Source organism: Phalacrocorax aristotelis, chromosome 6, assembly GCF_949628215.1.
Source record: "Phalacrocorax aristotelis chromosome 6, bGulAri2.1, whole genome shotgun sequence".
Lineage (NCBI taxonomy): Eukaryota > Metazoa > Chordata > Aves > Suliformes > Phalacrocoracidae > Phalacrocorax > Phalacrocorax aristotelis.
This window is the reverse complement of record NC_134281.1, coordinates 55,316,663-55,343,599: the sequence shown is the minus strand read 5'-3', so window position 1 is coordinate 55,343,599 and position 26,937 is coordinate 55,316,663. Positions and strand designations below refer to the sequence as shown.

General features: G+C 39.0%; 1 protein-coding gene across 5 annotated transcripts; it reads left to right on the top strand.

Annotated features, from left to right (window-relative positions):
• The first annotated feature begins 520 nt into the window (after window positions 1-520).
• SSX2IP (SSX family member 2 interacting protein) lies at window positions 521-26,937 on the top strand. Of its 5 annotated transcripts, none has more exons than XM_075098039.1 (17): window positions 521-600; window positions 980-1,100; window positions 7,186-7,226; window positions 8,278-8,313; window positions 8,931-9,064; window positions 9,832-9,998; window positions 10,249-10,449; window positions 12,201-12,311; window positions 13,594-13,729; window positions 15,325-15,400; window positions 15,478-15,649; window positions 18,965-19,115; window positions 20,592-20,728; window positions 21,195-21,368; window positions 23,602-23,713; window positions 25,712-25,814; window positions 26,043-26,937. In XM_075098039.1, exons 5-17 carry the CDS (start codon window positions 9,022-9,024, stop codon window positions 26,122-26,124), a joined length of 1,665 nt encoding a protein of 554 aa, XP_074954140.1. In that variant the 5' UTR covers window positions 521-600; window positions 980-1,100; window positions 7,186-7,226; window positions 8,278-8,313; window positions 8,931-9,021; the 3' UTR covers window positions 26,125-26,937. The 5 variants fall into 5 exon arrangements, with proteins under 5 accessions (XP_074954140.1, XP_074954136.1, XP_074954139.1 ...); XM_075098035.1 differs by having other exon boundaries at window positions 25,712-25,832; XM_075098038.1 differs by having other exon boundaries at window positions 7,186-7,233; window positions 25,712-25,832.

Here is a 26,937-nt window from a genome sequence, read left to right as displayed (position 1 = left end):
AACTGCCCATCTTCTTTAAAAGTGTATTCTACAGAAACGTGATTTTAGACTAGCTGAATAGTGACCTGACACAGGGAAGGGCTTCTTACGCTTTAGCACACAGCTGCTGAAATCGCCTGCGAGGAGAGACAAAAAAGCAACATACAGTCAAAGGTATGGGCTAATATTTAAGGACGGATTTTTTTTCAAAAACTAATGACCACTTTGGGAAAAGCTCAGGCCCCACGGGCACTTCTGGCAGCCAAACTGCCCTCTCTCTTCCCTTCCCCTCACGGGAGCCGCAGCAGCAGCGGGCCCTGCGCCGCGACCTGCCTCTCCCCGCCCTCAGGACCTGCTAACAGGTGCCGAGCGGCAGCTGGCGCGCCCGGGACGGGCGCTGCCACACCGGCGGGCGGTGGCGGTGGCGGAGCCGGTGCCGCCGTTCCGCGGCCCGCCGGGGCGGTGCAGGCCCTTGTTGAAGGTCTCCTAGCAACTGCTCGGCCAATGGGAGCGGCGCTGGGGCCGGGGCGTGCGGGCGGCGGGTTAACCCCTGAGGGGCGCGGAGCGGAGCTCGCTCGGGAGTCGGCTTCCTCCTCCCCCTCCTCGCCGCATCGGCAGCAGGTGGTGCCTTCCTCCTCCTCCTCTTCCTCCTCCTCCTCCTCCTCCTCACCGGCGGCTCGGGAGGAGGGTTCCGCGGGGCTGTGGCCCGCCTGTGAGGCGCTCTGCGGCCGTTGGCGGGGCACGGTGCGGGGAGGGGGTGGCGGGGGAAGAGGCGGGCGGCGCGGCCGGGGCCGCTGAGGGAACCCGAGGTACCGGGGCTGGGCTCTGCCCGCCCGTGAGGCAGCCCGGAGCGGGGCGGGCGAGGGGAGCGGCGGTTCCGCGGTCCGGGCTCGCCCTGAGGCGCTCCGTCGCCGGGGGCAGGGGTGGCGGCGGGGGCGGGGGCTGAGCCTCTGTGGCCGCGGCGGCGTGGTGGATCTTGGCGTGTGCTCCTTCTTGCCAGGCTCCGGCGGGTCCGCAGGGACGAGGGGGAGCTGGGCTGGCGGCTCGGCTTTGCCTCCCCGCTGGGAGGCCCAGCGTTTTGTTCATCCCTGTGAAGCTACAAGCGGCGGGTGCTCCAAGAGGTGAGAGTCGTAAAGCTTCCCCCTGAGTCAGTGAATTTGTGGCTGCTCGGGTTTAGCTGGTAGTTGCACGTGATGTCAGAGTAGAGGTTCCATAACGGATTTTGCCTTTATTTTTAATTATTTTGTTTAAAAATATTTTTTTCCTTTATCTGCGGCAAATCGCATTTGAGTTTGAAGATCAAATCTTAATGTGGGATCAGTATGGAGTGCTGCTGCATGCCCTGTTTATGTAGAACGGTCTGCTGCTTTCTGTGCTGTCAATGAAATAGTTACACGGGGCTCCCTTTGCTACAAAGGTATGATAGGAATTTCAGGGCAATGACTTAAAATAGGAGGCATGCGAATTATTGGGTAAATTTTAATGATGAACTTAGAAAGGAGACTTAGAGAAATTATATGATACCTCGATGGAGACTTTAAGATTTTAAGTATTCAGGGGGGAAGATGTTCTTTCTGGTTCTTGCGTGGGGAAGGCTGTGGCGTTAATATCAGTTATCATTTGGAATGGAGAGAGCATAGGGGAGGGTAATACCAGGCTCATTGGGCATCAATATCTTGTCTCTGAAACTAGCTGACAGCAGATGCTAAGGGAAAGACTTTAAGTATGGGTTTGTTGTACAGCGATGCTTTTATCTGTGTATCCTCCCAGTATGCTGCAGTCTGGAGCTGAAGGATTTCTGAGCAGAGGTTGTATCTCTTTTCTTAAATTTAATAGCTGCCAATGAATGTTTTTCAATTAATTGGAGCCAGTTTGTATGTTTAGCATTCACAGCATCTCATGGCGATGCGAGTCTACAGTTTAACTGTGTTTTATATGGAGAAAATTCTCTTACTTTCCAGCTTTTGCCCTGAACATGTTATTTCATCCTGCATAACCGTTATGTTAAAAGAAGTAGTAAATAATTATTTTCTGTACATCTGTCCTATTTCTCTAGCTGGCTCTCGTAGCTGCAAAGTCGTCACTTATTAGTGACTTATTAGTGATTAATTCTTGTGTGAAAGCGTTGGTTGACCTTCTTGCACCATTTTCAGGTCTGTTCTGTCTTTTATACAGGGAAGGTTATACCTCTGTGTGATACTTAAGCTGGGGAAGCTTCGTGTTTGTACGGAGACATTATGATGATCTCTGCTCTAATGTTCTGTTAACTGACTGTGAGCTGTTATTTCCAGAGGGCTAATCATAGTGACCCTGGGATCTCTTCCTGCATTATAATACCTAACCAGAGGCTGTTGGTTTAAGTACGTAACAGAGTTGTCTTTTTCATTGTGTTAGTTTGCGTTTATGAACGTAGAATTTCAGCTGCTGATTTTTATCATCCATTTGCTCAGTATGAGGACAACCTTCTGCAGTTCTTATCATTCAGTCTGGGTGTTTATTTTTCCGAATAACTCTGTACAGTGCATGAGCTTCTTCACTAACCTCTCATCACCTTTTGAAATTTACTGAACAACAGAGATGCCTGCACAGACCCCTTTGGGACTCCAATTTTGGCTCTTTGGGACTTTGATATGATATACTTTCATACCCTCTCCTCACCCTTCTTTAACTTATTCCTGCACTTTGTCTTTCCCCATCTATAATTGGTTATTAATAAATCCCCTGACATCTTAGTTTAAGAGCTTTTGCTGGGAAACACTGTGAAAAGCTTTTTGGAAATCCAGTTATGTTTTCTTTCCCAGAGCACTGTGGCAGACTTGTTAATGTTCCTTCTGTCCACAGAAGGTATGCTGACATTTCACCAGTCCTATTTGTTTGCAATTACCAGGACTGTTCTGTGACACTTCTGGTTTGTTCAGTAGAAAGCTAGAATTTACAGGAGAACCATTCCTTGAATTCCCTGGAAATCTTTAGAGAAATTACAGCTACCATCTTCCATTCCATGCCTGATCAAACTTGCGAGTTTCATCATTTCTGAGGTCCAGAATACTAGTTCTGGTTCTACCCAGTAAATAATACCGGCTTTAGGAACTGGTAAGGTTGTGGGGTTTTTGTTGTTGTGGGGGGTTTCCTCCCCCACCCCTTTCTTTCTTTTTAAAGGTCATCTGCTTGCAGAGACAGCCAAGCTATAAAGTTTGGCTAAAGTTGATTTCGGGGAAAAGGAGGAGGTTTTCCTTTTGTCTGTCTGTGTCTGTGATGTGGGGATGCTTGGTAGCAGAATGTTCTGCTCCAGCTGTATGTAGTAAGTGGTTTGTGAATGTAAACAGAGGAATAAAATTTTCAAGCTTAACAAAAATAGTGCTATTGTTTAGTAACAGGAAGATGCCAATGTGAAGATCCATGGTGTTATTTCAAGATGGGGTAGGAATTTGGCAGCCAAATAAAACATTTCCATGTGTGTTAATTTTTTTCAGTGATTGCATTAACAGAATTTCAGTCATCTGTGCATGTAAAAGGTAGAGTTGAATCTTGAGGTAGTAGATCAGATTATATGCCTTGTAACCTGGGCGTTCGAGGCAAAGACTATGACAAAACAGTCATCGAACATTGAATTTTATCAGATGTGAGGGTATATTCTTATGTGGTTGTACATGTTGAGAGGATCAGATAAACATTTGTTTTCTTAAGACTCTTGATATTTTTTTTATTTGCTTGTTTTTTTGAGTAAAATGGATCGGAGAAATGTGGTTGAGATTTTCTGAGTATGATATGCTCAGAATGAAGCGGAGACTTAATACCCGCAGGCTGGGTGGTTTGACTCACCTTTTCACATTACTTTTGATAATACTGAGACATGTAGGTGGAAATTTGACATCACTTAAAGTTCCCATAGAATGTGGATAAGTGGAGGGATTCCCACACCCCCATTTTGCAGTTAATGGAATAATGATTAAATTGCCACAATCTTGAAAGTGTGGGAGGAAGGGTCTGGGGTCTGCTTTGATTGCAAGACCCATCATTAAAATTACAACCTTAAATAAATGTCACTAAAACTGTAACAGATTTTTAGGGGAAGGAATTCTTTCAACTATACCATTATCACTGGATATGATATACATATTTTAGTGCTAATTGTAAACTGTTATTAAAACAGCTGTAGAGGGAGAATAAGTATCAAAACTCTAGGGTAGAAATGCACAGACTTTCATGGTGATTACAAGAGTTAAAAGAAGTAATGTCTTATGACATTATGAGGGACACATTTGTAAACCTACAAATTCGTGACTGGAGCATACCCTAAATTTACATAGACTGATGTGTCTTTGTGTCTATGAGGATAAAAGCCATCTGTGTGGCATCTGTGGATTACTAGACAAATGTAAAAGCTTTAAGCAGATTCACAGCTCCTTTTGGGATATAAGTTTAGTAGAAGGACTCATGTTGCCCTTTAAGTAAATGCTAACTATGTCCCCTACCCCCCTTATTGTACAAGTTGAAACATATACATGTCACAGCTTGTAGTACTATTTGAAATATATGGAGAAGGAATGTTTTTTTTGACAGTTTTTGGTTGATACTGACTTTATGAACTTTTTTCCAAGACATTGTGATACTGGGGGCAGGTTGAAACCAACTCTCCAAAAATTGCCTTTCCCTATCCTCTCTACGTTGGGCGGGGGAGAGTTTTCTGGGTTACCAGATATTGCATTTCCCATTTGTGTCACACCCTGTGTAGGTTAGAGATGACCAGATGGTGTAATATGATCACAGCACACTGCTGTGACAGCGATTCTCTTCTGATTCTTCGAATGAGTTTTACAAGCCCAGTTACAACTCCTTTTTTTCGAGTTTAAGCATGATATTAAGAAATTCTAACTATGCTGTGTTATGTAAAATTTATAATCCTGCTTTTTACTGCTCGTGACCTTCGAGATGTGATATGGTCTGAACTCACGCTTCGTTAGTCAGATTTCTGTCTTGAATCTTGGCACCTTCATCGTCAATCCCTCTCCTGTCCCCCAAAACACAAACCAGTCATTTTAAGAACAGCTCTTTTCAGTTCTCTGGGTTTCTGAAGTGTACTATTTCTTGAAGTTCATTCTAAACTTGCTCTTGGAAAGAAAGATGTATTTGTTAATAAATCATGTAGGAGTTTGTGGGACTATTCCTGAAGATTTTGTCAAAATTCCCCATGAGCCTTTCTAAGAATCAAGTATTACCATGATGGCTTTTTTAAGTTCTTGAGGTTTTTTGTACTTCACTCGTTCCAGCAAACACCTGAACACCTTGGTTTGATTACTCCTTCCTTGGTATTAAAAAAGATCTCTGATTTTACTGTAAGCATTTTTAGGGGTGTTTGGGTTTTTTTGTTTGGTTTTTAGTTGCAGTGAGATGGTTCTGCCGTTGTATTCACTTGTGAAATTGGGTCCCAGAGGCTTATTTTTTGACAATCCACCTAGGTCTTGTCCACCCCAGGAATTTCTTGCTTGGGACACGAAGTAATGCTGCAAATTGGCAGAATTTCATCTGGCAAGCACCAGCTCATTACAGGTTTTTAGACAAGTCATCAAACCTGTTGGTGAAGTAACTGCAACAAATCCCTGTGTACAAAGAAAGGGCACAGAAGGAAAATCCTTAAAGTAGTTACAGCAGTCTTGGCTGTTCAGTGGTTCTTTTCTACCCTCAGTCAGTCAGATTTTTTACATTAGTATGAAATGCTGGAAGACAGAAAAACTTGATTTTTTGCTTCCTACTGGAGGTTTTCCCAACCAGGATTTGGGGGCGAGGGGGAGGAACCGCCAAAAAACCCACAAAACCTTCTAATTACTTTTGTTTGGTTAAAGCCTTTCAGTGTTAACTAGGGCAGCTGAGGGAGTTCCCTAAGGTACTTTTCCATCTTATTATTTTATTGTTCTTCCATAATTACACAAAATACTGCTTCAGAGTTACACACTTTCCTCCTCTTTGTGAATATGCTCCTGGGTATGTTACGGTGGTTGGAGAGTGTTGTAGCGTACTAAAGGTGAAGAGTCCCTTCTGAATACAGTGTATCTAAATTAATTTTACATCCACACTGCCGTCATCAGGAATGCTCATCTTTAGCTCTTGCATACTTCAGCGAGGCTATTCTGAGCTGTGTTGCTCCAGAGGGACTGCCTAGACTGGGAAGGAAATGTATCTGATGGATCTTAATCACTAGATTGCTTTAGAAGTCATGGCTAAGGTCCTGAACTGGCAGTAGAAGCCACGTGGAACTAATGAGATGATCTTAGCATGGGACTAAAGGCTTGTAGCATTCCCTTTTGCAGTGGACATGGGGTTGTCTTCCTCTGCACATCTGAGTTTAATTCTAAATACAGTACGTGAAGCTGATTAAAGTTCAAAACGCTGACCACTCTCTGAAATGATTACTGCTTCAAAGCCAACGCACTTGTTTGACACACAACTTGAGATACTTTGGAGTAGTCGTTTAACTGTTGTAGGAAGTTTTTGAGTTTGGCGCTTTCCAAATCTTGAAATTGCTGAGGGTGGCTTTTAACCTGATGTATTAAACAGTGTGCAGTGTACTGCAGGTGGTCTTTTCAAGACAAAACGCTCTAGAGCCTTCAAGGTTGATTAATGTGAGAAGACTATAGTTATATTGTCAGGACTTTATTGTACTGCCCACGTGTTCTTGCTTTCTCTGTCTTCACTAGACATCCTTCTGTGCCTGAGTTTGTCTGTTTTCTTTGTGTCCTCTTGTTGGCGTACCTAGAAACAGTGTGTTACTAGAGACTAGTCTCGATAAAGCATCTGCATACAGTTTGGAGGGCTAAAACTTAGAGAATCATTGCATTCCCACACCTGGACTAGTCCTGCTTCTGCTTCTAGTCAAGCACTGTTTTGGGTGATAGATGATGCGTCAGAATAGAACTGGCAATGTAGAGAGCGCTGTGGGTTGGTAATATAGTACTTTGAGGGAATTTGGGTGATAAGATCTCATAATGGGTACGCAGCCTTTTAAACTGGCTTTTATTCTTTGAATGTAATGGCATATCTGAAATGCGAGTAGTATTTTTGTGGACTTTCCGACAGTCCTGAATGGAATTTGTGTGTCTTGAGTTTCTTAACTGTCTGAAATATCTTAACCAGAATGCAGGATTGCGAAGCCAGTAATGAGAGTATACTTGTAGCTTCATTTGCATTCATTTTCTCTTGTATTTGCAGGTTTCTTTATCTGATGGATCCAACAGAAACAAAACTGACATGTAAGAAGTGTGTCCTCTTAATCCTTAGTTTGACTTTGAATTCCATTTTTAAAAGCACAGTTGTTTTGGATGGGTGTAAAAAGGGAAAGATTGCCTTGCAGATTTCTACTGTGAAGTCAGTTATTGCCTTTAGACTTTGAAACTTCACTTAACTGATTTCTGGACATCTTGGTTTTACAGGGGAAAATTGAAAAATGTGCATAAATGAATATGAGCAGAGAGAAAGCAGAAAAACCCATTTCTTAAACAAGAACAGCCTCTAGGTTGTTGCATTGACTATATTTTCTTGCTGCCTTATGTGTACTTTTTGATATGTAATTTAGTAGTTCCTGCAAGCTTCCAACTTATCTGAGGAATAATTGTTTACCCTTTTTATCCAAGTAAAATATCCAGCTGGATGAATATTTCTCCAGGTTCATAAATTTATTTTCTAGTGCTGAGCATTCTGCAACATGGCTGTGCACCACTGTGACTGTATGATCTCCTAAAAACTTGGTGTTACTTTGGGCACTGTGTTCTGTGCTTGGAAATGTCGATAAGGATTCTTACTGTCTCTGCATCCTCAAGAGACCTTATGGATAACAGAGCACACTTCCCACCCCACTGCCCATCCCCCCTCTTATTTTTTACCCTAAATGGTAGCTTTTCTCCACAGTAATAAAAATACAAGGTTTTGGTGTCAGAAGTTTAGAAGTTGCCTATCCAGAGTGTGTTTATTGGAACATTAGCAGTGGGAGGAGAGGGCCAGGGGAAAACATCCCTATGCTTTAAAAGCCTAGAGTCCATCTAAAACTGACTTGAGATGTTGTTCCAAAGCGTTATTGAAAAAAGGGGTCCACCTTTCCTGTCAGGTGGAAAGCGTGTTTCCCTGAAGCATCATTGTTCACATAACAGCTGTCCGAATCTTAATCATCCAAGCTGGATTTTAAGTTTCCAGCAGCGTGGTAACTCTAATGCTATTATGTGCCTTTTTACTGGGAGGTGGAGGTAGGGCGACGGGACAATTGGTTTGTTCGTTCTTATGCATGTGTGACTTTCCTTTGGTTTCCAGAGGGCCAGTGCTGTACTGAGTGGCTGTGCCAACAGGGTAAGGCTTCTCCTATTTGTTTTCCTCAACAATTTTAGAGATTCGGCAAAGAAGCAAGCAACTTGCCAGGGAAAGGCAATATAACTAAATGTGTACATTAGGTTAAATTTAAATGGTTAAATATTTATAAGAAGTTCCTTTGCCCTCTCTCTGCCGATATATCTTTAGAGCCTTTATTATGCTTCTCTTTAAGTATTATTAAAGAATTAACTCAGATTTACGTTAAAACTTCACATAAGTTTATCTTAATAAAATTGCTTCCTGGTTATATTGCAGGAAAATATTTAATATTTGGCTTGCTGTGTCTTCTTTGATGTATATCAACTGCAACAACTGAGTTACCTGCAGTGTTACCTTCAGTATTTTCATGTGTGCACGGCATTTTAGCTTTAGTTAATGGTTTACAAGACTTAATTAAGTTTAAGGCTGACTAAATATAGATAGATACATCATTTTTACAACGTAATATTTGCTGCTCTTACTGTGTTCCAAATGCTGTGTAAAGAAGGAGAAAAATTTCATGTGGCTTAAGTCCAATAGTCACTCTCCTATGCCTGCTTTAATCTCCTAGCTCTATTAGCTGCTATTGTTAATCTAAAATGCACTTGCTATTTTAGGAGATGCCTACGTAACACACGTTGCCAGCAATTGTGCTAAATACTTCACTGCTGAACCAGTTGCTCAGGTACCCTGCCTGTCTTTGTTGCTATGGGAGATTGGAAGACTATTACTGTGCCAGTGCTGTCATCAGGTAAAGTGGTAATATTTTGAACTTAATGGATTTGCTAACTTTACCAGTGATGTTATGACTGCTAAAGAGAGAGAGATTGGAGTTTCGTGCATGACATGTTTGACTAGTTAAACAGTGTTAAATAATATGGACTACATACAGTGCTTTGTTTTGGATTGAGTCCTTACAGAAACGCCTCTGTAAAATACAGTCTTTTCACATATATATAAAGGTTCTAAGACTTTCCAGTCACACTTTTTTTTTAATCACACCTTTCAAGACATCTTGGATTTTCAGAGTTTTCTTTACTTGTTCTATATTCTTTTGCCTCATAAATTGATTACAAATTTATTAAAGGAATAAATTTTTTCTCACCTATTTCTGCCTAGTGGAAGAGTAAATTACAGCAAATGGTTAATAGGAATATCATACATTCTGTAAGAATTCTCACTAAATGCACAGCTTTGCACCATGTAGAAAAAAAATTTTAAAATTGTGTTGTCACAAGCCACTTAGGAAGAAAGTTTGGGCATTTTTTTCTTGGCAGATGAGTAAAATTTGAAAGATGTAATGCCTTAAAATGTTACTAAGTTTTTAAATCTTCAGTTGGAATCTATCCATTTATTATTATGAAATGTTTACTATATGTTATTCTAGATGAAATTCTAATCTCTGAAATAATAAATTTCGTAAAGAATAATCTGAGTAGTTAGGGGTTTGATTTTTTTTTTTGTGAGGTGCCCTAAACTATTAGCCCTGACTTGTTTCTTAATGTTTTTAACTTTTAGATAGCAGAAATATTTTTCAATATACCTCAGAAAAAAAGGTATCTCCCCCAAGCATGAACTCACAAGTGCTTCGCTTGCCACTGCCTTCATCCAAAAGCATGCACAGCTTTTTCAGTGCCTTCTGCACAGAAGAGAATATTGAACAGAGTATATCCTATCTTAACAGGGTAAGCCAGATCTTCCTGTTTATTGGAGGTTGTGTGAAGGTGACATTAAATCAGTTGTGGTAGTAGAGATTCACTGGATTAAGAGGGCTTCTTTCTCAATGCTCAGAAGCCAAAGTTGGTGGGGAATAGGATTCCCTCCCTTCCATTCCCCTCCCAAAATATAAGATTTCACCCAATATTGTTTCTCTCTTTTGGAGAATTGAGAGATTGATCCCGTTATTTATTTCCCCCCTGCCTTGTCTTTTTCCAGGAACTGACAACATTGGGCTTTCCTTCTATTTATGCGGAATCCAAAGGAAAAGAATTAAATTTAATATCTATCATAAATTGCATGAATGAATTGCTTGTACTGCAGCACAAGAACCTTCGAGCTCAGGAAGAAGTAGAAATGCAGCATCTGAAACTGGGTAGTGATATGGATCACTTACAGAACTGCTATGCTAAATTAAAGGTAGAAAACAAGATAATTCCACCAATATTATGCAGCACTTATGTTTAACAGATACTGTACATGCTTAACAGTAAAATGGTTTTTTGGTTTTTCTCCCCAGTACTAATCTGCAGTTGTGTTTTTATGTGCATTTGGGGTTTTTTTAAGTCTTTTTCCAGTTGAAAATTCATTAAAGTTAATAAAATCTGAATTAATGAAAGAATTGGAAACTTATTTAGAATTATGGCCTCTTTAAACAAGGAAGAGAGAAGACTGTTTGGATTGGAAGTATTAATGCATACTATGGATTAAAATATTAAACGCTTCGGTTCATGTCATTCAGTATCATGCTGGGATATACCCAGCTCTAAAAGATAAATTCCCAATATAATTGTAACCAGTGAAAGTGTAGGTAGCATTTCTAGTGTGTGTCACAGGGTTATTATCAGTCTTTCTCCGTATCTAGATTTTTCCATGTATTTTTTTGTTGGATTCCTTGCATAGCCAACTACAAAGTCTCTTTGTAAGAATTGCTCCAAAGCTGTTGTCAAAACTAAGCTTTGTTTTATCACAGGATAAATACGTGCACAAGGCCAATAGCTGTAGAGTAGCTGAAATATTGGAAGTTCACAGCCTATGCTACTTCATGGGTACTTTAATGTGCACTCATATTAGAGTGCTGTCTTTCCTTTGATTACGTTAAGAAAACTAAAAACAAAAAAGCCTTTTAGGCTGGTTTTTCACTAGGGCTGGCCAGCACTATCCCCTTGAAACTCTACAGCAGTATTTATCAAAATCATGGTAGTCCTTTTGCTGGCATTAGTCATCCATGTAGAAGCATTTCGATGTGACATTACAAATCATGTGTAACTGCACTCATTTTTATACAAACGTGATATAGTGTTAGGTCCAGAACATTCCAGTTACTTTCCCTAGACAAATGGCTTTAAGGTAAGGGGGGAAAAACTTGTTAGTTCTGCTTCAATTCCAGGGCACTTAATTTAGCTGTCAGCTTGTAAGACTTCTCATGTAAATTCTTTCAGATACCATGCAGCGATCCTCTTGACCTCCACTGTTGTGTTACCTATATTGCAGTGTGGTTTGCTTAGAAGTTCTTGTTGCTTAAATATCTCTACGCATACGAAGAAAAAGAGCTTGTATGTAGTGTTTGGCTCTGTCATTTGAGTTGGCAATTTCAGGTTTGTTTGAGCCTCATATTTGTGGAAAAAGATTTCTAAAATGCTAGTTTTGCATAATCTGTTATGAGATCATCTGTCTAGCCTTACTCTGTATCTGTGAAATGTCCCATTTGCTTTGCTATGGTCACTGTCTGCATATTTGTGTTCCCTTGATTATTTAACAGAAATGTTCCAGTGAAACTGCGGTCCCAAACTCATACAGGTTGCTTAGTATCCACCTCACTCTCACTGTATATATATGTTTACAGAATCCTGACTTAATGAAAAAATAGTAACTGTATAAAATAATATATGTTAAATATCAAGCCAAATTTTTGTTCCTTGTGAGCAGGCATGTTTCTTGTACTGGAGAATCATACTTCTTGCCCCAGAAAATAGGGCTAACTTGGCATTGAGAATGCAAGATTATCCCCAAAACATCAGAGGTCAAATATGTAGGCAAACTTACCTCAAGTGAGGTGGTTTGACAGTTTGGTTTACATGGTTGGTTGTGGGGTTTTGGGGTTGGGTTTGGTTTTTTTAATTCTTTGCTATTAATTCTTACTGATAGTGAATTACCAACACTTTTTCTAGGAACAGTTGGAATTATCTAAAAGAGAAATAGTTGGACTTCAGGAAAGAGACAGACAACTGCAAAGCAAGAACAGAAATTTGCACCAGTTACTTAAAAATGAAAAGGATGAAGTGAGTTGTATTGTACATTAACAAAAATCACTACATAGATATTCAATAATATGGTTTTTTTGCAAGGAGTCTTGTACTTGTTCACTTTGAATGCTTGTTTTTGTTGGTAAATGTTGTCTTTCACCAGAGTGAAATTGTCATGTTACATATGGGTAAATACATTCTGTAAGTGGTAGGTGTGAGTTAAAACAATAGTAGAGACTACTGCAGAAAGGCACATGTGCAGTTTTCTGAGGCTTTCTGTACTTTTGAGCATAGCTTTATGTTGGAATGTTTTAAAATATCAAAAAGTAGGAGTGGGCAACAGGATTCAGTCACTTCCTCAAACATTTGTGTATAGGAGCTTTTCATTTTTTGGTTATATTGTAGAGGAGATCAAAAGACCAAAAAGAAGGTGGGAGGGGGAACCCAGCCCAAAAGCACAGTCTCATTAAACTTGGGAGTCTTGGAAGAGCCAAGATTAGAAAACACTTCGGAATCCGAGACACTGCTTAGTTTGGGATTTGTTTCTGGTGTGCTCCTTCCCCAGCCTCACTGTACTTCATGTGGCTCCTAAGCTTCTGTGAGTGTTCTCTCTGTTCATAAACATGTTCGTACAGTTAGCAACCACAATATTCTCTGTAAATAGTGAACATCTTAAAGTTCCAGCTTAAAATATTGAATGTGCTGTATGTTTGTAAGGTTAAAACTGATGATTTTGGAGAAGAAAAAAAAACCAACAAACCCCAAACAAAAAAAAACCCCAACCCCAGGTATTGATAGTACAGGCCAAGAAGATGCTTTATGGTATGTTTTAACAGTCTTTTAGACCGAATGGAATAGTCTGTCTTCCAGCATCCTGCTGCCCAAAAGAAGAAGAGTTTATCTTTTTAAAGTGTAAACCAAGCCTAAGCATACTTTTGCATTAGAATAAAACTAGATCCTGAACATTAATTACTGAAACAAAAAATATGTCTTTGTATGCTCTGTTCAATAAAGGCAGTAAAGAAGGTTATGTGAATTGCCAGGACATGGGTTCAGTTGTACTTCAGAGGAGCTATAGTAATATAATATATATTGCTTATGATGTGGGTTTCTGCAGAAAAGAAACTAAATCCCCTGAGATAAGTCTGAGGCCAGAATCCATGGGTTGGGAGACTTCTGATTCCTTTTGCAACTGTCTTTGCTATTAAACTGTATTTCTGGCGAGTGTCAACTTCGCTTCATGTGTTTCGGTTTTCTGAACAAATTTATGTGTTTATGCTTTAGTTGAAGAAACACAGTTTTTTGGGGTTGCTTTTAGGTACAGAAGTTACAGAACATAATTTCAAGCAGAGCTACACAGTACAATCATGACATGAAGAGGAAAGAGAGGGAATATAACAAATTAAAGGAACGCTTACATCAATTAGTCATGAACAAAAAGGACAAAAAGATAGGTGAGTAGCTCTGTGAATGTTACTACAGCAAAATCGCAGTCTATGTTAAAAATGCCTAAATTTGGTTCTGGATATCTTTAAAGCCAATATGTCCCTCCTCTTGTAGACTTTTATTTAGATGTTAGAATGTTACACAAAAGGTAATATTTCATGTCAGCTGACTCTGTAAGGCTAATGAACTTTTATATTGTGTTCCATAAGATTGTTTACCAAGCACGAACCAAATGGACATCTTTACAAAATGAATTTTTTTTTGCTAGGGAGAATTATTTGGAATCAGTTCCTAAGCTAGAGCTGTCTCTCCTACTTTCTTGCCACTGCTACCATCACAAGACTTCGGATAGTGTCATAAACTCTGTATGCCCACCAGTTACAATCGGGAAGGAACACTGCATGAGCTTTTTCCCCCTTGAGATACTACAGTCTACCTCTGTTAATGACAAGCGATGAGAAATTTTAGAGAGGAAGTAACACAAGACAGACATGGCATCTAGCGTGATGTGAACTAAGGAGAAAAGACATCTCCTTTGATATATGAGTACTTGTATGGCGTGCTGCCCCAAAATTATGTTTAAGACATTCATTAGTGCTTCTTAGCGTGAGTGTAGGTTTTTTGTGATGTGTTGCTGAAAATAGGTATCAGTGTTATGTAACTGAAAAAATATCTGCACCTTGTGGTTCATATATCTGTTAGTTATCTCCAGTGGAAGGGAAGTCCTTTTCTTTATCCCTCCTGCCATGCCCAAAACACTCAGCTGTTTGCCAACTGTAGCACATACTGTATTTTAGTAAGCTGTTTCAGCTTCTAAATCAGAAGTAAACTATTCATGTTGCCAAGTTGGATTTCTGCTGATTTTGGTTTCCTGAAAGTGCTTGTGGGTAAGCTGAACCCCGTTAGGATGCTGTAGCAGTAACACCTATTTTGGCTGCAGAAAGTCTTTAGGTATCAGCTCAGTAATCTCTAGAAGCCTTACCCTGAGGTTGGCAAAACTTAGTTGTGGCATGTGTTGGTTCCACTTGGCTAATGCTAGTTCGAGTATCAGTGACGTCAAAATAACAGGGTTTTAAATTTAGTTACTATTTGCTAACTAGAATTGAGCTTGGACCACTAATCTATATAGTGAGGTGTTGGTTTTGGTGGTGGTGTCTGTGGTGTTTGGTCTTTTTTTTTTCCTCTTCAAATGTGGACAGAGAAGTTTCTTTGTTTTGAGGAACACCTTGTGAAACATTAGGAAGTTGCTTACTATAAACTGGAGATAAAACTGGCGTTATTCCCAGAAGAGAGGTTGGGATTGACACACCATTGATATAAAGGGTGAAACAGGGTTGAAGGTGTCATTAAGAAATGCATAAAAAAGATAGACAGGATGAGAATATGTATCTCTGTGAGTTTCCAAATGCAAAATACCTTCTTTCATGGACTATTTTATCCTTACTTTAAGCAGGGCAATGTGGTTTCATATGGGTCTGAAGATTGAGGGGGATATTTGGATAATGTGGTCTTTTGACAATAACTACATGTAAATGCATTGTCATCTGAATAGTTATATATTTGCTTGTTGTTTCACACTTTGAAATATCCTTTTCATTTGTAGCTATGGAAGTTCTAAATTATGTTGGTAGAGCTGATGGGAAGAGAGGTGCTTGGAGGACTGATAAGACAGAAGCCAGGTAGTTGTTTTAGAACAACATTAATTGAAGCATACGCTATGGCTGTTAGGTTGTTACTGTAAGATTTCTCCTTCCAGAAATGAAGAAGAAATGTACAAAGTTCTGTTAAGTGATTATGAACAACGCCAAAAACAGCTTTTAGTGGAAAATGCTGAGCTGAAAAAAGTTCTTCAGCAAATGAAGAAAGAGATTATTTCACTTCTCCCACCACCAAAACAGAAACCTAAAGAAAGGTCAGAAGATGGGCCAGTAAGTATTTCTCAGTTAAAATGAAATCTGTGTGGTAGTTTGGTATAGTGCTGGAGTAAATTGTTCATTTAAAAAAAAGAAGTAAACTTCTTGTGAGACTTGCAGTGGATTGCATATCCTGTGCTGTGCTTGAAATCTGTCCGTGTTTAAATGCTCTACTGTCTGTGAACAATACCCAGTGTGTTCTTCCCAGTCAAGGAAAGCATGAAAGTATACATTGAATGAATTTTAAATGCAGTAGCTACCCATATGTAATTCTATATAACAATGCATTTTGGATTTTATCTGCCTTCCATGCTAAGATGTTGATGCTAGCTTCCAAAGTACTTATGCAAAGAAACCAGGCTTCCCATAGAATCCATGGGAGTGGAGGAAATGTAATTAGGGTGCGTTCCTATAGAACGTGGATTAGAGTAGCTGCTAGTACCTTTTACAGAGCTGCTGGTACGTTCAAGGAAAACGTTTGGTTTCTAAGTAACATGGCTTGGGGTTTTTTTTTGTTTGTTACTTTGTTTACACAAATACTTTATTTTTATGGAACAGCACACTGCACATTCATTGTTTACCAGAGAGTCCATTTATTCCTTTTGCTGATTCCTCGCTAGAAGTTGTGGTTCTGTTTTGATGTCAGAGTGAAGTAGGGAATAATCTTCAAGGTTAACTGATCTTTCTCTTAGCAATAAGAGAAGGAGTATCCCTAGGCATAAGAAACAGTTGAAATTCAGGAAAACATATACAAAGGCTAGATTCTAGGAATCATTCAAGATTGATGGTGTACTAGTAATAGGAAATACTTCATACTTTGTTCAGTAGAGTATCCATACTCTCTTAATATCCTATCACATGTTAGTATATAAGAACATGTAGATGGAGCCTTCCAGAGCGTGCTCCTTCTGTGGCATCTAGAGCTTGCCATTTCAGAAGGTCCCCAGTCCTGCTCAAGTTGCTGTATTACTTCATTTATTTCTGAGCCATCTCAGGTGCATTTGTCCAGCCCCAGAATGCGCTGGGCAGAAAAGCACTAGACTCTCTCTGGCTGCTTCTTTCTAAGATGTGAATAAACCCTTTTTAACCTCACTGGATGACTTGCCCCATATACCACACAGAATGACTCCCATGTGTATGTAGTGAAGTAGTCAGTAATGTGCAGTGTGTTAACCTTTACCTTATCAGCTCTTCATGTAGGACATCAGTAGATCTAATTATTACTATAGCTCAGCAACAAGAAGTTCATCTTCAGTGATGGGTGTCTGGTATAATTTATAGTATAAAGCATGCTCAGGTACCAGTTCTATAAATGGGCTGTCTGCCTTTAGGATTCCAGTGAGGCCAGGAGTATCTGGCACAAACTCAAGTATGCTGGTGAAAATCCAGCTGTGGGAATGGGGTCCCTGTGAACTTGAGCATTGAAACGAACTTGAGCATTGAAACAAACTTGGAGGAAAAACTGGGACTTAAGTGCTCTGAAATTCACTGTCCTTGGGTGATTAGACAAGTATTTGACTGTTGTAGCATTAATAGACTACTAAGATATTGTTAAAAGCCTGCACTGAAACTTCTGATTGTCTTGTAGCAGTGCTAATTAACCAAATTAAGCAAAAAACCCTACTTACTGGGCAACAGTAACTTCTAGTAGTAGAATAATAATAGAAGTACTTACTAGATGCAAGCCTCAAGTAGAGTTATTTCAGCAGGGTTGTAGGGTGGTGTGGGGTTTTTGGTCTGTTAGGGGCTTTTTGTTTTTGTTTGGGTTTTTCCCTTTAATCTATTTCAACCTATTTCAAGCCTTCTCTAATTTCATGCTACTCTAAAATTGGGGATAGTTTTTGTCATGGTAGGGACACTGCTTTGGTGGTTGTTTTTTTTTTTAACTTGTCAAATTGATATAAACAAGAACAATGTTGCCAAGAACTATGGTTTTGCAGAAATAAATTGATAAATTGTGTTTTTAAGACTCAGTCTATCCCACAACATGTATTTACTTGGATTAGCTTTTTGTTTAGCAGTACTGGTTTGCTTTGTGAATGTCTGAAAATAATTTTCTATTTAAAACACTGCATCTGATACTTCATGCTTGTTTGTGGCTCTTAATGTTTTGGTATGAAATCTGAACTCTTAGTGAATCCCTTGCAGAATGAAAAAAACCCCAAACATTGCTTTTCTACTTAGAAATGCTAATTCATATTGATTCTTAGAAGGAAATGTACACCTTGGAGTGTGGCCGCTAAGGATGTAGTTGTATCATGCATTGTTTTGCTTCCCATTGTGAAATAACAGCTGTGAAACCAGCCAGGCTGTCATATAACCACAGTCCTATCCAGAGGCCTACTCCAGACTGGGCTTTCGTTGTGTTAGCATATATAAGAAAAGGAATAAGATGTTTCTTTATGAAGTGACATAAAACTCTTCAACCAACAACAACAAAAAACCCAACCCAAAACCTCAAAACACCCCACCCCACCCCACCCCCACAGCCAAAAAACCTGTGCGTTTTTTTTTTATAGCTGTTGTTTTGCTTCTTAAGATCTCCTGCAATCCAGGTCTGAAATAAAGTGCTTACTGCATATGTAAAGAAATTACGTTGATGCCTTTGAACTTCTTGGTTTTGTACTTCCCATCCCATTTTTCTTATCGCCTTAGTAGATATGGGGAATTGTATAGAATGGTTTAGATACTTGAAAAGAGTGGAGTATTCATGCCAGGTATTCGGGCTGTAGCTTTTCAATTTAGATCTACTAAATTGTCCTAGGCTAGTTTTCTCTCCATCGTTTGAACTTTTATGTCTTAGCTCTTTGAGATAGCATTCAGCTTTGATGTTTGAACAGTAGTGTAAAATGGAGGTGGGAGGTGCTAGTTCTACTCTACCTTCAGTGTATTGTGGTATTTATTTTTTATCATGGAGAAGAATAAGACAGGGAAAAATTACTTCATTCTCAACAGGAAAAAAATATTTGTCTTAGATCCTGTACATATTGCATAGTGAGTTTATGGGCAGCTACCGCTTAAGTTTGACAGCAGAACCAGCAGTCTGAACTTCCTTAGCTTGGAGATATGTGAGAGTGAGTGAGTCTTCCTTGCTGATACATTCTCTCTGTGATGGGGCTTGGGCAACTGCCCAGTCGCTTCTGTTTCTTCAGCACGCTGCTCTCAGGCAACTGAACTCCCTGACAGGCAAATGTCCCTGGATGGAAAAATCTTTCCTGTGTATAAGGGTTTTCCTTCTATTCAGTAAATTAAATCCATATACATATTTAAACAAATACACGTATTTGGAGTGGTGGATTTGTTTGCAGCTTCTTGTTTCTGCTTCTACAGGTGCTGTCAGACCTGGAGGAAGATATTGGAGAGTTAAATAAAGAGAATATGTGGGAACTGTCGTGTGAATCTGTGCGAGAGCAGCTTACCAACAGCATTAGAAAACAATGGAGAATGTTGAAAAATCACGTTGAAAAGCTGGATAACCAAGGTGATGTTTAACTGTATTGCATGTACAAATGCTACTGATAACTCCATCTGGTATCATGCTCTTAGGATTTACATTACTGACTGCCGAAGCTAAAATGGAAGGCATTGTGACCTGGTAGACTTTCTGAAAGGGCTTGTGATTGGCATTTTTCTGTGTGAGTTTTAATTGTAGGTAGTTAGGGAAGGAAGCAATTGCATACCAAGCCTGTTTATCATGAGAAAGGACACGATTAGTTTGACACAGTGAATTTTCTGAAGAAATATTTCTTTTTCTTTTGAAAGTACGTGCCCTGTAGTAACCTTTGTTGCCTTTCCCCACGTTTTTGAGATGTTCAAGTAATGCAGATGTAACAATTTGAAGTAATTGGATGCAAAATATGTAAATCCTGTCACATCCATACCTCTGAGGCTTCTTGTGGCATTCTAAAGAGAACCGGCTGATGGTATGGTGCCGGACTCTCCTCATTTCCAGCTGTTAAACAGCATTAAAAGACAGCTAAAAATACATAAAATTCTTTCCTAGTATTATTTTCCCATGCAAGCAAATGCTGCTGCTACCACAGGGATGTTTGCAGTCAAGAATAAGACTGAGAAGGTCACACATGCAATTGCAAATAGAAGAGCAGATGGTCTATGAGAATATGTTTATGCCGTAGAAAGGATTTTAAGAACACTTGTTCTGAGTAACACTTGATTTGGTGTAACTAACTGAAAAAATAGTTGTAAGTATCAGGAAAAAAATGTTTCAGGTATTTGCTGTTTTCTTGGAGTCACCTTTTTGTCTTCTTGATTTATAGAGATGACCATAGTCTAGTCCTTTAGGATTCAATTAATGTTCAAACACCAGCATCAGGGGATCAAAACTTGGCTCATTACAATCACTGTGATAGCTATGCGTGAAATTAAATAAAGCAGTATGTAGTTATACAAAATACATTTTATTCCTCTCTAATTCATTCCCTTACTAGGATGAAAATATGCACACAGTGTGTGTTAGCTCTGTTTCTCCTTCACAGGACTTGAAGGAGAAGGCTTTCCTTTTATATCTGTGATAAATATAGTTACTGTCATATTTTTATGAACACACAAGCCTTTCAAAAACGGGTGCAGAAGAATAGGGTAACAGCATGTCAGTGAAAAGAAGTCTTCAGTTGTCCTGACTTTTTAAAAAAAAACACTGCTGAAACAAGTTGGGTTTTTGTGTGACACTTATTGCAGTGCAGACTCTTGGTTTACCTTGGGGAATGGGAAACAGCTGGTTTTATTGCCACTTTTTTCTGAACTGGATTTTGTGCATAATTACATGTGTAGCACCAATTCTGGATCTCTTGTCTCTGATAGAAGTGCTTTTGAATACCCTGTGTATCTGTCTGTCAGGATGAAATAAATAGTCTAAAAGCTTTCGCTATTGCTACGAGTCCCTGATGTGAGGGTTTTTTTTGTTTTGTCTTTAAGTAGCTTTTTTCCCCCCCTTTAGTGTCACGCGTACATTCAGGAACTTTGAATGAAAAAGATGTCATTTCAAGAGAAGACCATGAGCTGGAAACTGAAAAGCTAGAGTTAGAGATTCAGCAATGTAAAGAAATGATCAAAACTCAGCAACAGCTCTTACAGGTAGTAGACTTCAATTTGTCTTATTTTTCTTAATTGAATCCAGGCTTTTTTGGGTTTTGTTTTGGGGTTGGTGTTTTGTTTTGGTTTTTTTTGTCTGCCACTTTTCTCACCTCCAAGCCTTTCTCTGTTCCTTGATAATGCTTTTTAAATAAAATATCTTAATGGTTGGTTCAAGTATAGGTGTGCTAGTGGGTTGGTTAGTACTTTAATGACTTTTAATCCTGGTAGGAGTAATTTTGGGGGATAAGCAAAGGTGAGTCAGGTGCCTGAGGCCAGGTGCCTGAACAGGGACATTTTGCTTACCATCTGAAACTTTGCCCCCACCAGCCACCAACTTGATACTACATTGTTTCCTTATTAAACTTCAACAATTCTTCTGATAAAACTGAACCTGTGGAAATACTGCACCTCTTAACAGTCACTCCCAAATGAATGTTTGTGTCTTTTTGTTGCTTTATATCTGCAGCAACAGCTTATGTCTCCATGTGACGATGACACCACGCTCTTACTACAGGACTGCTATTTGTTGGAAGAAAGAGAGCGTCTTCAGGAAGAATGGAGGCTATTTCGAGAACAGAAAAAGAATTTTGAGAAGGAACGGAGGAGTTTTACAGAAGCTGCTATTAGATTAGGACTTGAGGTATTAGAAAAAGGACCTCCTATGGAAGATGTTACAGCTGTTAAGTAGTTTTACTGTTATAGTTGGATGGCTGCACTTCAGTTCATATATCTGTTAGCTAACGTCTATAGAGAAAGATCATTCCCATACTGTGTTTTAAACATATCTTTGGTCATTTTAGGAGACCATTCTGTTTGGCATTTCAAAAAACCAAGGGGATTTTTTGTGTGTATTGGAAAATACAGTTGCTGCAACTGAAATGACCCATTTTTGGTTTGGCCTTTGAAATATCTAAGTACTTCCAAAACTCAGTCCACTTATTCACTTAATCCTTTATTAGATGCTGCTTAAGTTTGGCTTCCTACAAAAGCAAAGCCTATGCAAATTTCAGTCAGGTTTGGCTGCATGGTTGAATTCTCAAAGGTAGTTGATTCCTAAACTTCTGTGAAATCCAGTGACTATTGGAGAAATGCAAAGTAATTGCTGTCTTTCCTTTAGTAGGGTCATGATCTGTTCTTGTAGTTAAGCTGGCCAGTAAGCACCCATACTGGAAGGCAGTCAGTGGATGAGCTCTAAATGAGCTCTAGCATGCATGTCGTTTGGTCTAGTCAATAGAGCCAAGAGCCTGAAGGGGCTTGAAGTTCAGAAGGGAAGGGAGGCCATGATGGTGTAGCTGTGAAACTACGGTGGTACAGATATGACAGGAAGAAAAGCCATTGAAGGAAAAAGAAATGGACTTTAGATTTATTGCTTACAGAACTGCTTGCTTTGACACGCAGAGGAGAAAGTTGGAGTGGGATGTGTTTAAAATTTATAAAACTGTAGATTCACTTGGTTGGATGAAAGCAGTACTGTTGTTCACCAAATCTCTCAAGGTTAGGACTAGAGAGAACTCAAAGAAACTGCTTGAAATTAAGTCTAAAATGTATCCAAAAAAGGTGTGTTTTTATGTATCAAGTAGTTGACTTCTGGATTTTGCTGCCACAGGAGACTGTGATGGCAATGAATACCAGCAGGTTCAAAAAGCAGTTGCCTAAGCTCATGAACAACACATCTACAATTGGATACTAAAAGGAAGGGACAAGGGGGCGTGCCTTCCAGCATCTCTAATCAAATGACTCTTGGGGCTGGGAACCTCTGAGGGAACATGCTGCAGAAGGTGGCCAGGTTCATGTGATCTCCTAAACACCTCTTGTGGCCATTGTTGGGGACAAAATACTGAGCTAGATGGCAACTTGCCTCAAGGCAGCTTTTTTTATTCTTATGCTGTAAAATTTGTTGTAAAGAACATAAAATACTTTAGATTTTACTTGAGATACTGGCACAACAGTAGTTCATATGGTGACAAATACTGACTCAGACCACTACATATATAGATATGTATTCAACTTTTTCATTTCATTTTATTTGCATTTTAATGAGTTTGTGAATTTTCGTGTTGGACATTGAATTCACCTTTAAAAGTCTTGAGTGATAATAAATGATAATTGTTTGTCCAGAAATGTTTAGGACTGCATTGCAGCATAAGCATAACTACCCATGCTTCTGCTTAAAATGCTTAAGTATGGAAAGAGAAGCAATGTTGTAAGCTTTGTAGGTTTGTGAAAGTTTGCGTTGGGGCTCAGCTTGCTCTATTTTCTGCTTACATAGTAGAAATAATTTTATATAATGGGGGCATCCTGTTTCACTGATTGTTTTTGGAGATGCAATAGCTTGTTGCTTGATTCTAGAGCCATTGGATCTTTTGGAGGTTGACTTTTAGCCATTATTTTCCTTTTCTGTGCTCAGAGATTGGAAAATGAAACAAGCCCTTTCTTTCTGCCCCAGTTTCAGATGGAAGTAATCAGTGCTATTTTCAATGTCATTTTTATCTGTTTAGGAGAAGGCTCAGGGCTGAGATTTAAGCAGTAATCCTGATTGGCGGCTGCCCAGAAATGAGGCCTACCTCCACGAGCAGAGCAGGCAGTGATAGGAGATTGTGTCCCTGGAGTGGAGAACAGTAAAATGAAAGGATTAGTCAGACCTCTGTGAAACAAACCATGGGGTTTGGCTTGTAAATAAATACCTCCTCAGCTAATCCTTGTTGGATTCAAAAGCTTACTTGCGTGGCTGTAATTCTGTGTTGAACTGCTGGCTCTCATTAATCACGTGTACATGTTACATCTTTTGCTTTCTTAGCTAGAATAGCATCAGTTTAATGTGGACTAAGCTTGCTCCTGTGGTCATAAGTGTAAACTGTCATTTCTTTTCCTAGAGAAAGGCATTTGAAGAAGATAGAGGAGCATGGCTGAAGCAACAGTTCTTAAGTATGTCTACTGATTACAAGCACTCCGAAAATGTGACAACTCCAAGTGCCTTCTTAGGAAGCAAGTATTTGGTTCAAATTATGTTCTTGTAATGTGTTTCTCTTTTTTCCCCCCTTTTCAACTGGAAGATACAAATACGAGCAAGCCTATTAAAAACCCCAAACTTTGCAGGACGAATTTTACCATGTATCTGTGTGCCTCTACCGGTCAGGATAACTGATGGTTCAAAATCCCCTTTAAAAAAGGGAGTCATGATAACTCCCTCCCTGATAATTATTTACGTAATGAATTTATATTTGTGAAGCGATCTGGTGAATGTCAAGTACCTGACAGCATGGCTGTTAAGAACGGGGAACTTCAGAATTACGAAATTAACTAAATTAAGTGTGAGCTTATTAATTGCCAAGGCAGCTGAAGAAATCATAACCTGTAGGGATCTCTATAGACTAGAAACAAGCTCTGGAAACAACAGCATCATAATGTGGAGATGGCAGCATTAATTATTTGAGATGCAGTAATATTAAACGCGTGTACACGTACATATTCGGTAAAAGAAGAATCCTTTGGAAAAAGAAATAGTGAAAAGAGCATAACGATAACAAAAATTTAAGTAAAAAACAGTTAAATTTTAAGATTCAAATCTTCATAAAGGAATAATTTCTTCAGGAAAGATAATGAAAATATGGCTATATGGCACATAGTTTGGAATATTGTTTCTGTTGAAAGTGTGTTTTACTTCCTTCTACAATTTTTTTTTCTTTCAAGTTGGTAAGTTTATTTCCCATCCCCTCATGCATGTGCAGTGTTTTGGTCTTCACCACTGAGTCTTCAATACTTTCTAAGGGGTGGGGTGAGACAAAAGAAAGGGGCGGGGAGGAAAAAGTAACAACAATCTTTGAATAAATTCCTCTTGTGGCAGCCAACATTTAAAGATAAATGTGTGAAACACCTGGCAAGTAAAGATAGCTTGAATTTTTATGCTTGTTAGAGAAAGTAGCCTGCTTCATCTGTTCTGAGTTCTCCTTCTTTCACCTCTGCAATTTCTGTAGTGCTTCTGTAAGTGTGAAATGAAATGAAATGATCTTCCACAGTAGGAAAACTTTTATTTTTGGTAACAGAATTGAGATTGCTTGGCTGTTGCTCATGAAGAATGACTTGATTTAGTGATTTGTGAGCAACTTGAGATCTGTTTAGCATTCATTGTACACTAAAGCTTTGGATTTGTAATTGCTTTTTTCCATATTCTGGTGTTTCTGGATATATTTAATGCCATATTTTTCTCTTCTAAATGGCATTCTTCAGTCTTATGTGTCCTAATCTTAAGCTACTGGATAATGGGAATAAAAAAAATGTCAGCCCCACAGAGAATCATACTCCATTTGGATATTACTCCACAAGTTATCATTAGAATTGTTTAATGTTAAATTTTCCTTTTTCACACATTTGTCCAAAAGCTCTTAATTCTGTAGTGCTATGATGAATACTGTAGAATACAGACTCATTCTACTTTTTTTCCACTTCATATGAAAGCTTTGAAATCTAAATGTAAGGAAGAGTTAGTGGGGATTAATCTGCCCCTGCTGAATTTGGCCATGTCTTTCCATTGACCGTTAACCATCACTAATGATGGTTAAATTCATATAAATGCAAAGGCATCTAACTTAGTGCTTTTAATTTTTTTTCTGTACTCTGGCAAGTTTGCAAGTTCTCATGTTGGAAAAGTTTTTTACTTAAGGAGTAAAAAAAGCTTTATTAATTGTATGGCAAGAAACCTTACATTTGAGCAGCTTAAACTTCAGTTTGCCTGCCTGCAGCGGTGGTTGTGTATGCAAATGCTTCATTTTCAAATGTAGAATCCTAATTTTAATATAACTTCATTCAGTAGCATTAAGTGTACTTATAGAATGTTATCACAGATCTATAACAGTAAGAACTATTATACAGACATGCCGTAAGATGTTTTTGTGTGGTTTTTTTAAGTAGAAGACACAAAGAAGCAAGTCCTTCAAATGCTTTTGGTTGCATTATAGTTTAACTGACAATACATGTGTCTCTTAGGTTCTGACCAAGACAATCGGTTAGTGAAATCTACGTCTCAGCAAAGAAAACCTCACTGTCTGTTGAGTGGTCCTGTTTCAGCAGAACCTTGCCTGACATCTCAGTACGTTACACATAACAGGTATCTGAAATGATGCTGCAGATGGTTATTTTTATACTGCTAAACTCTGCGTAGAGCACAGAGACTAAGTTGTGATAACTTACAGAAAGCCTAATCTAAGGTTTATGATTCACATAGAGCAAAGAATAGTAAACAACGTTTAATAAAACCAGTATTGTGTTTCTATGCAAAGCATAATTTATTTGCGTTGAAATGTTCTCTTTTTCCCAGTTCCAGTGCTGCATCAAAAAAACCTACTGGAGACAGCAAGGCAAATCAGTGGGTGGGAAGTGACAAAGAAGAAACCGAGTAACGCACAAAGTCATGGGAGGACTCTGGAGTTGGCACTCTGCTATGTAGAAACTTGCACATAGAACAACTGCCTTAGACTTCCTAGGGTTGCCTGCTGGGGTGTTTTGTTAGAGATTTGTTCATAAACTTATCATTCGGAAGTGAAACAGGACGCTGTGAGTTTGATCATTCTTCTAGAGGATTATGTGGTGATCTGAATTGTGGCGTGTGTGTGTGTATGTGCGTGCTCATGGCTTTTATTTTTTAGACCATTTTTTGCCTCTTTCTTGCGACTCTTGAAAGGAGATAATTTAAAAATATATAAAAGCTTTGATATTTTTCTAGTTACGGAAGCTCTGATTCTGTGAATGAAGCAATGGTCTGAAACTCTGACTGTAACGAAATACTGGATCCTAGTGTTACCTTTCATCACAGGCAGAGATAGCACTTTTAGAAATTGTTTAAATATTGGAAACGTTCATTTATGTCTCAAGTGTAACTGGCATTAAAACTTCTTTTGCCTCAACTTGAATGTACAGTATACTGTAGATTTTTAACAAAACAGGTTCTATATTTATTAAGTTGTGTGACTTGAAAATACCTCTTTGATATTTCAGATGACTTAAAGTGCAAAATCTTTATATATTTGTAAATAGACAAAGTGATTATGCTGAGAAACCATTAAATGAAACACATGCGTACATAATATTATTTTACATGGCATTTTAAATTGTTTTATAGTGATACTCAGTTTACAGATGCATTAGGGCTTTCAATGGTTCAGTCAGGAACCGAGTTATTTCAAATGTGAACAATAAACGTGTAATTCTGTTCT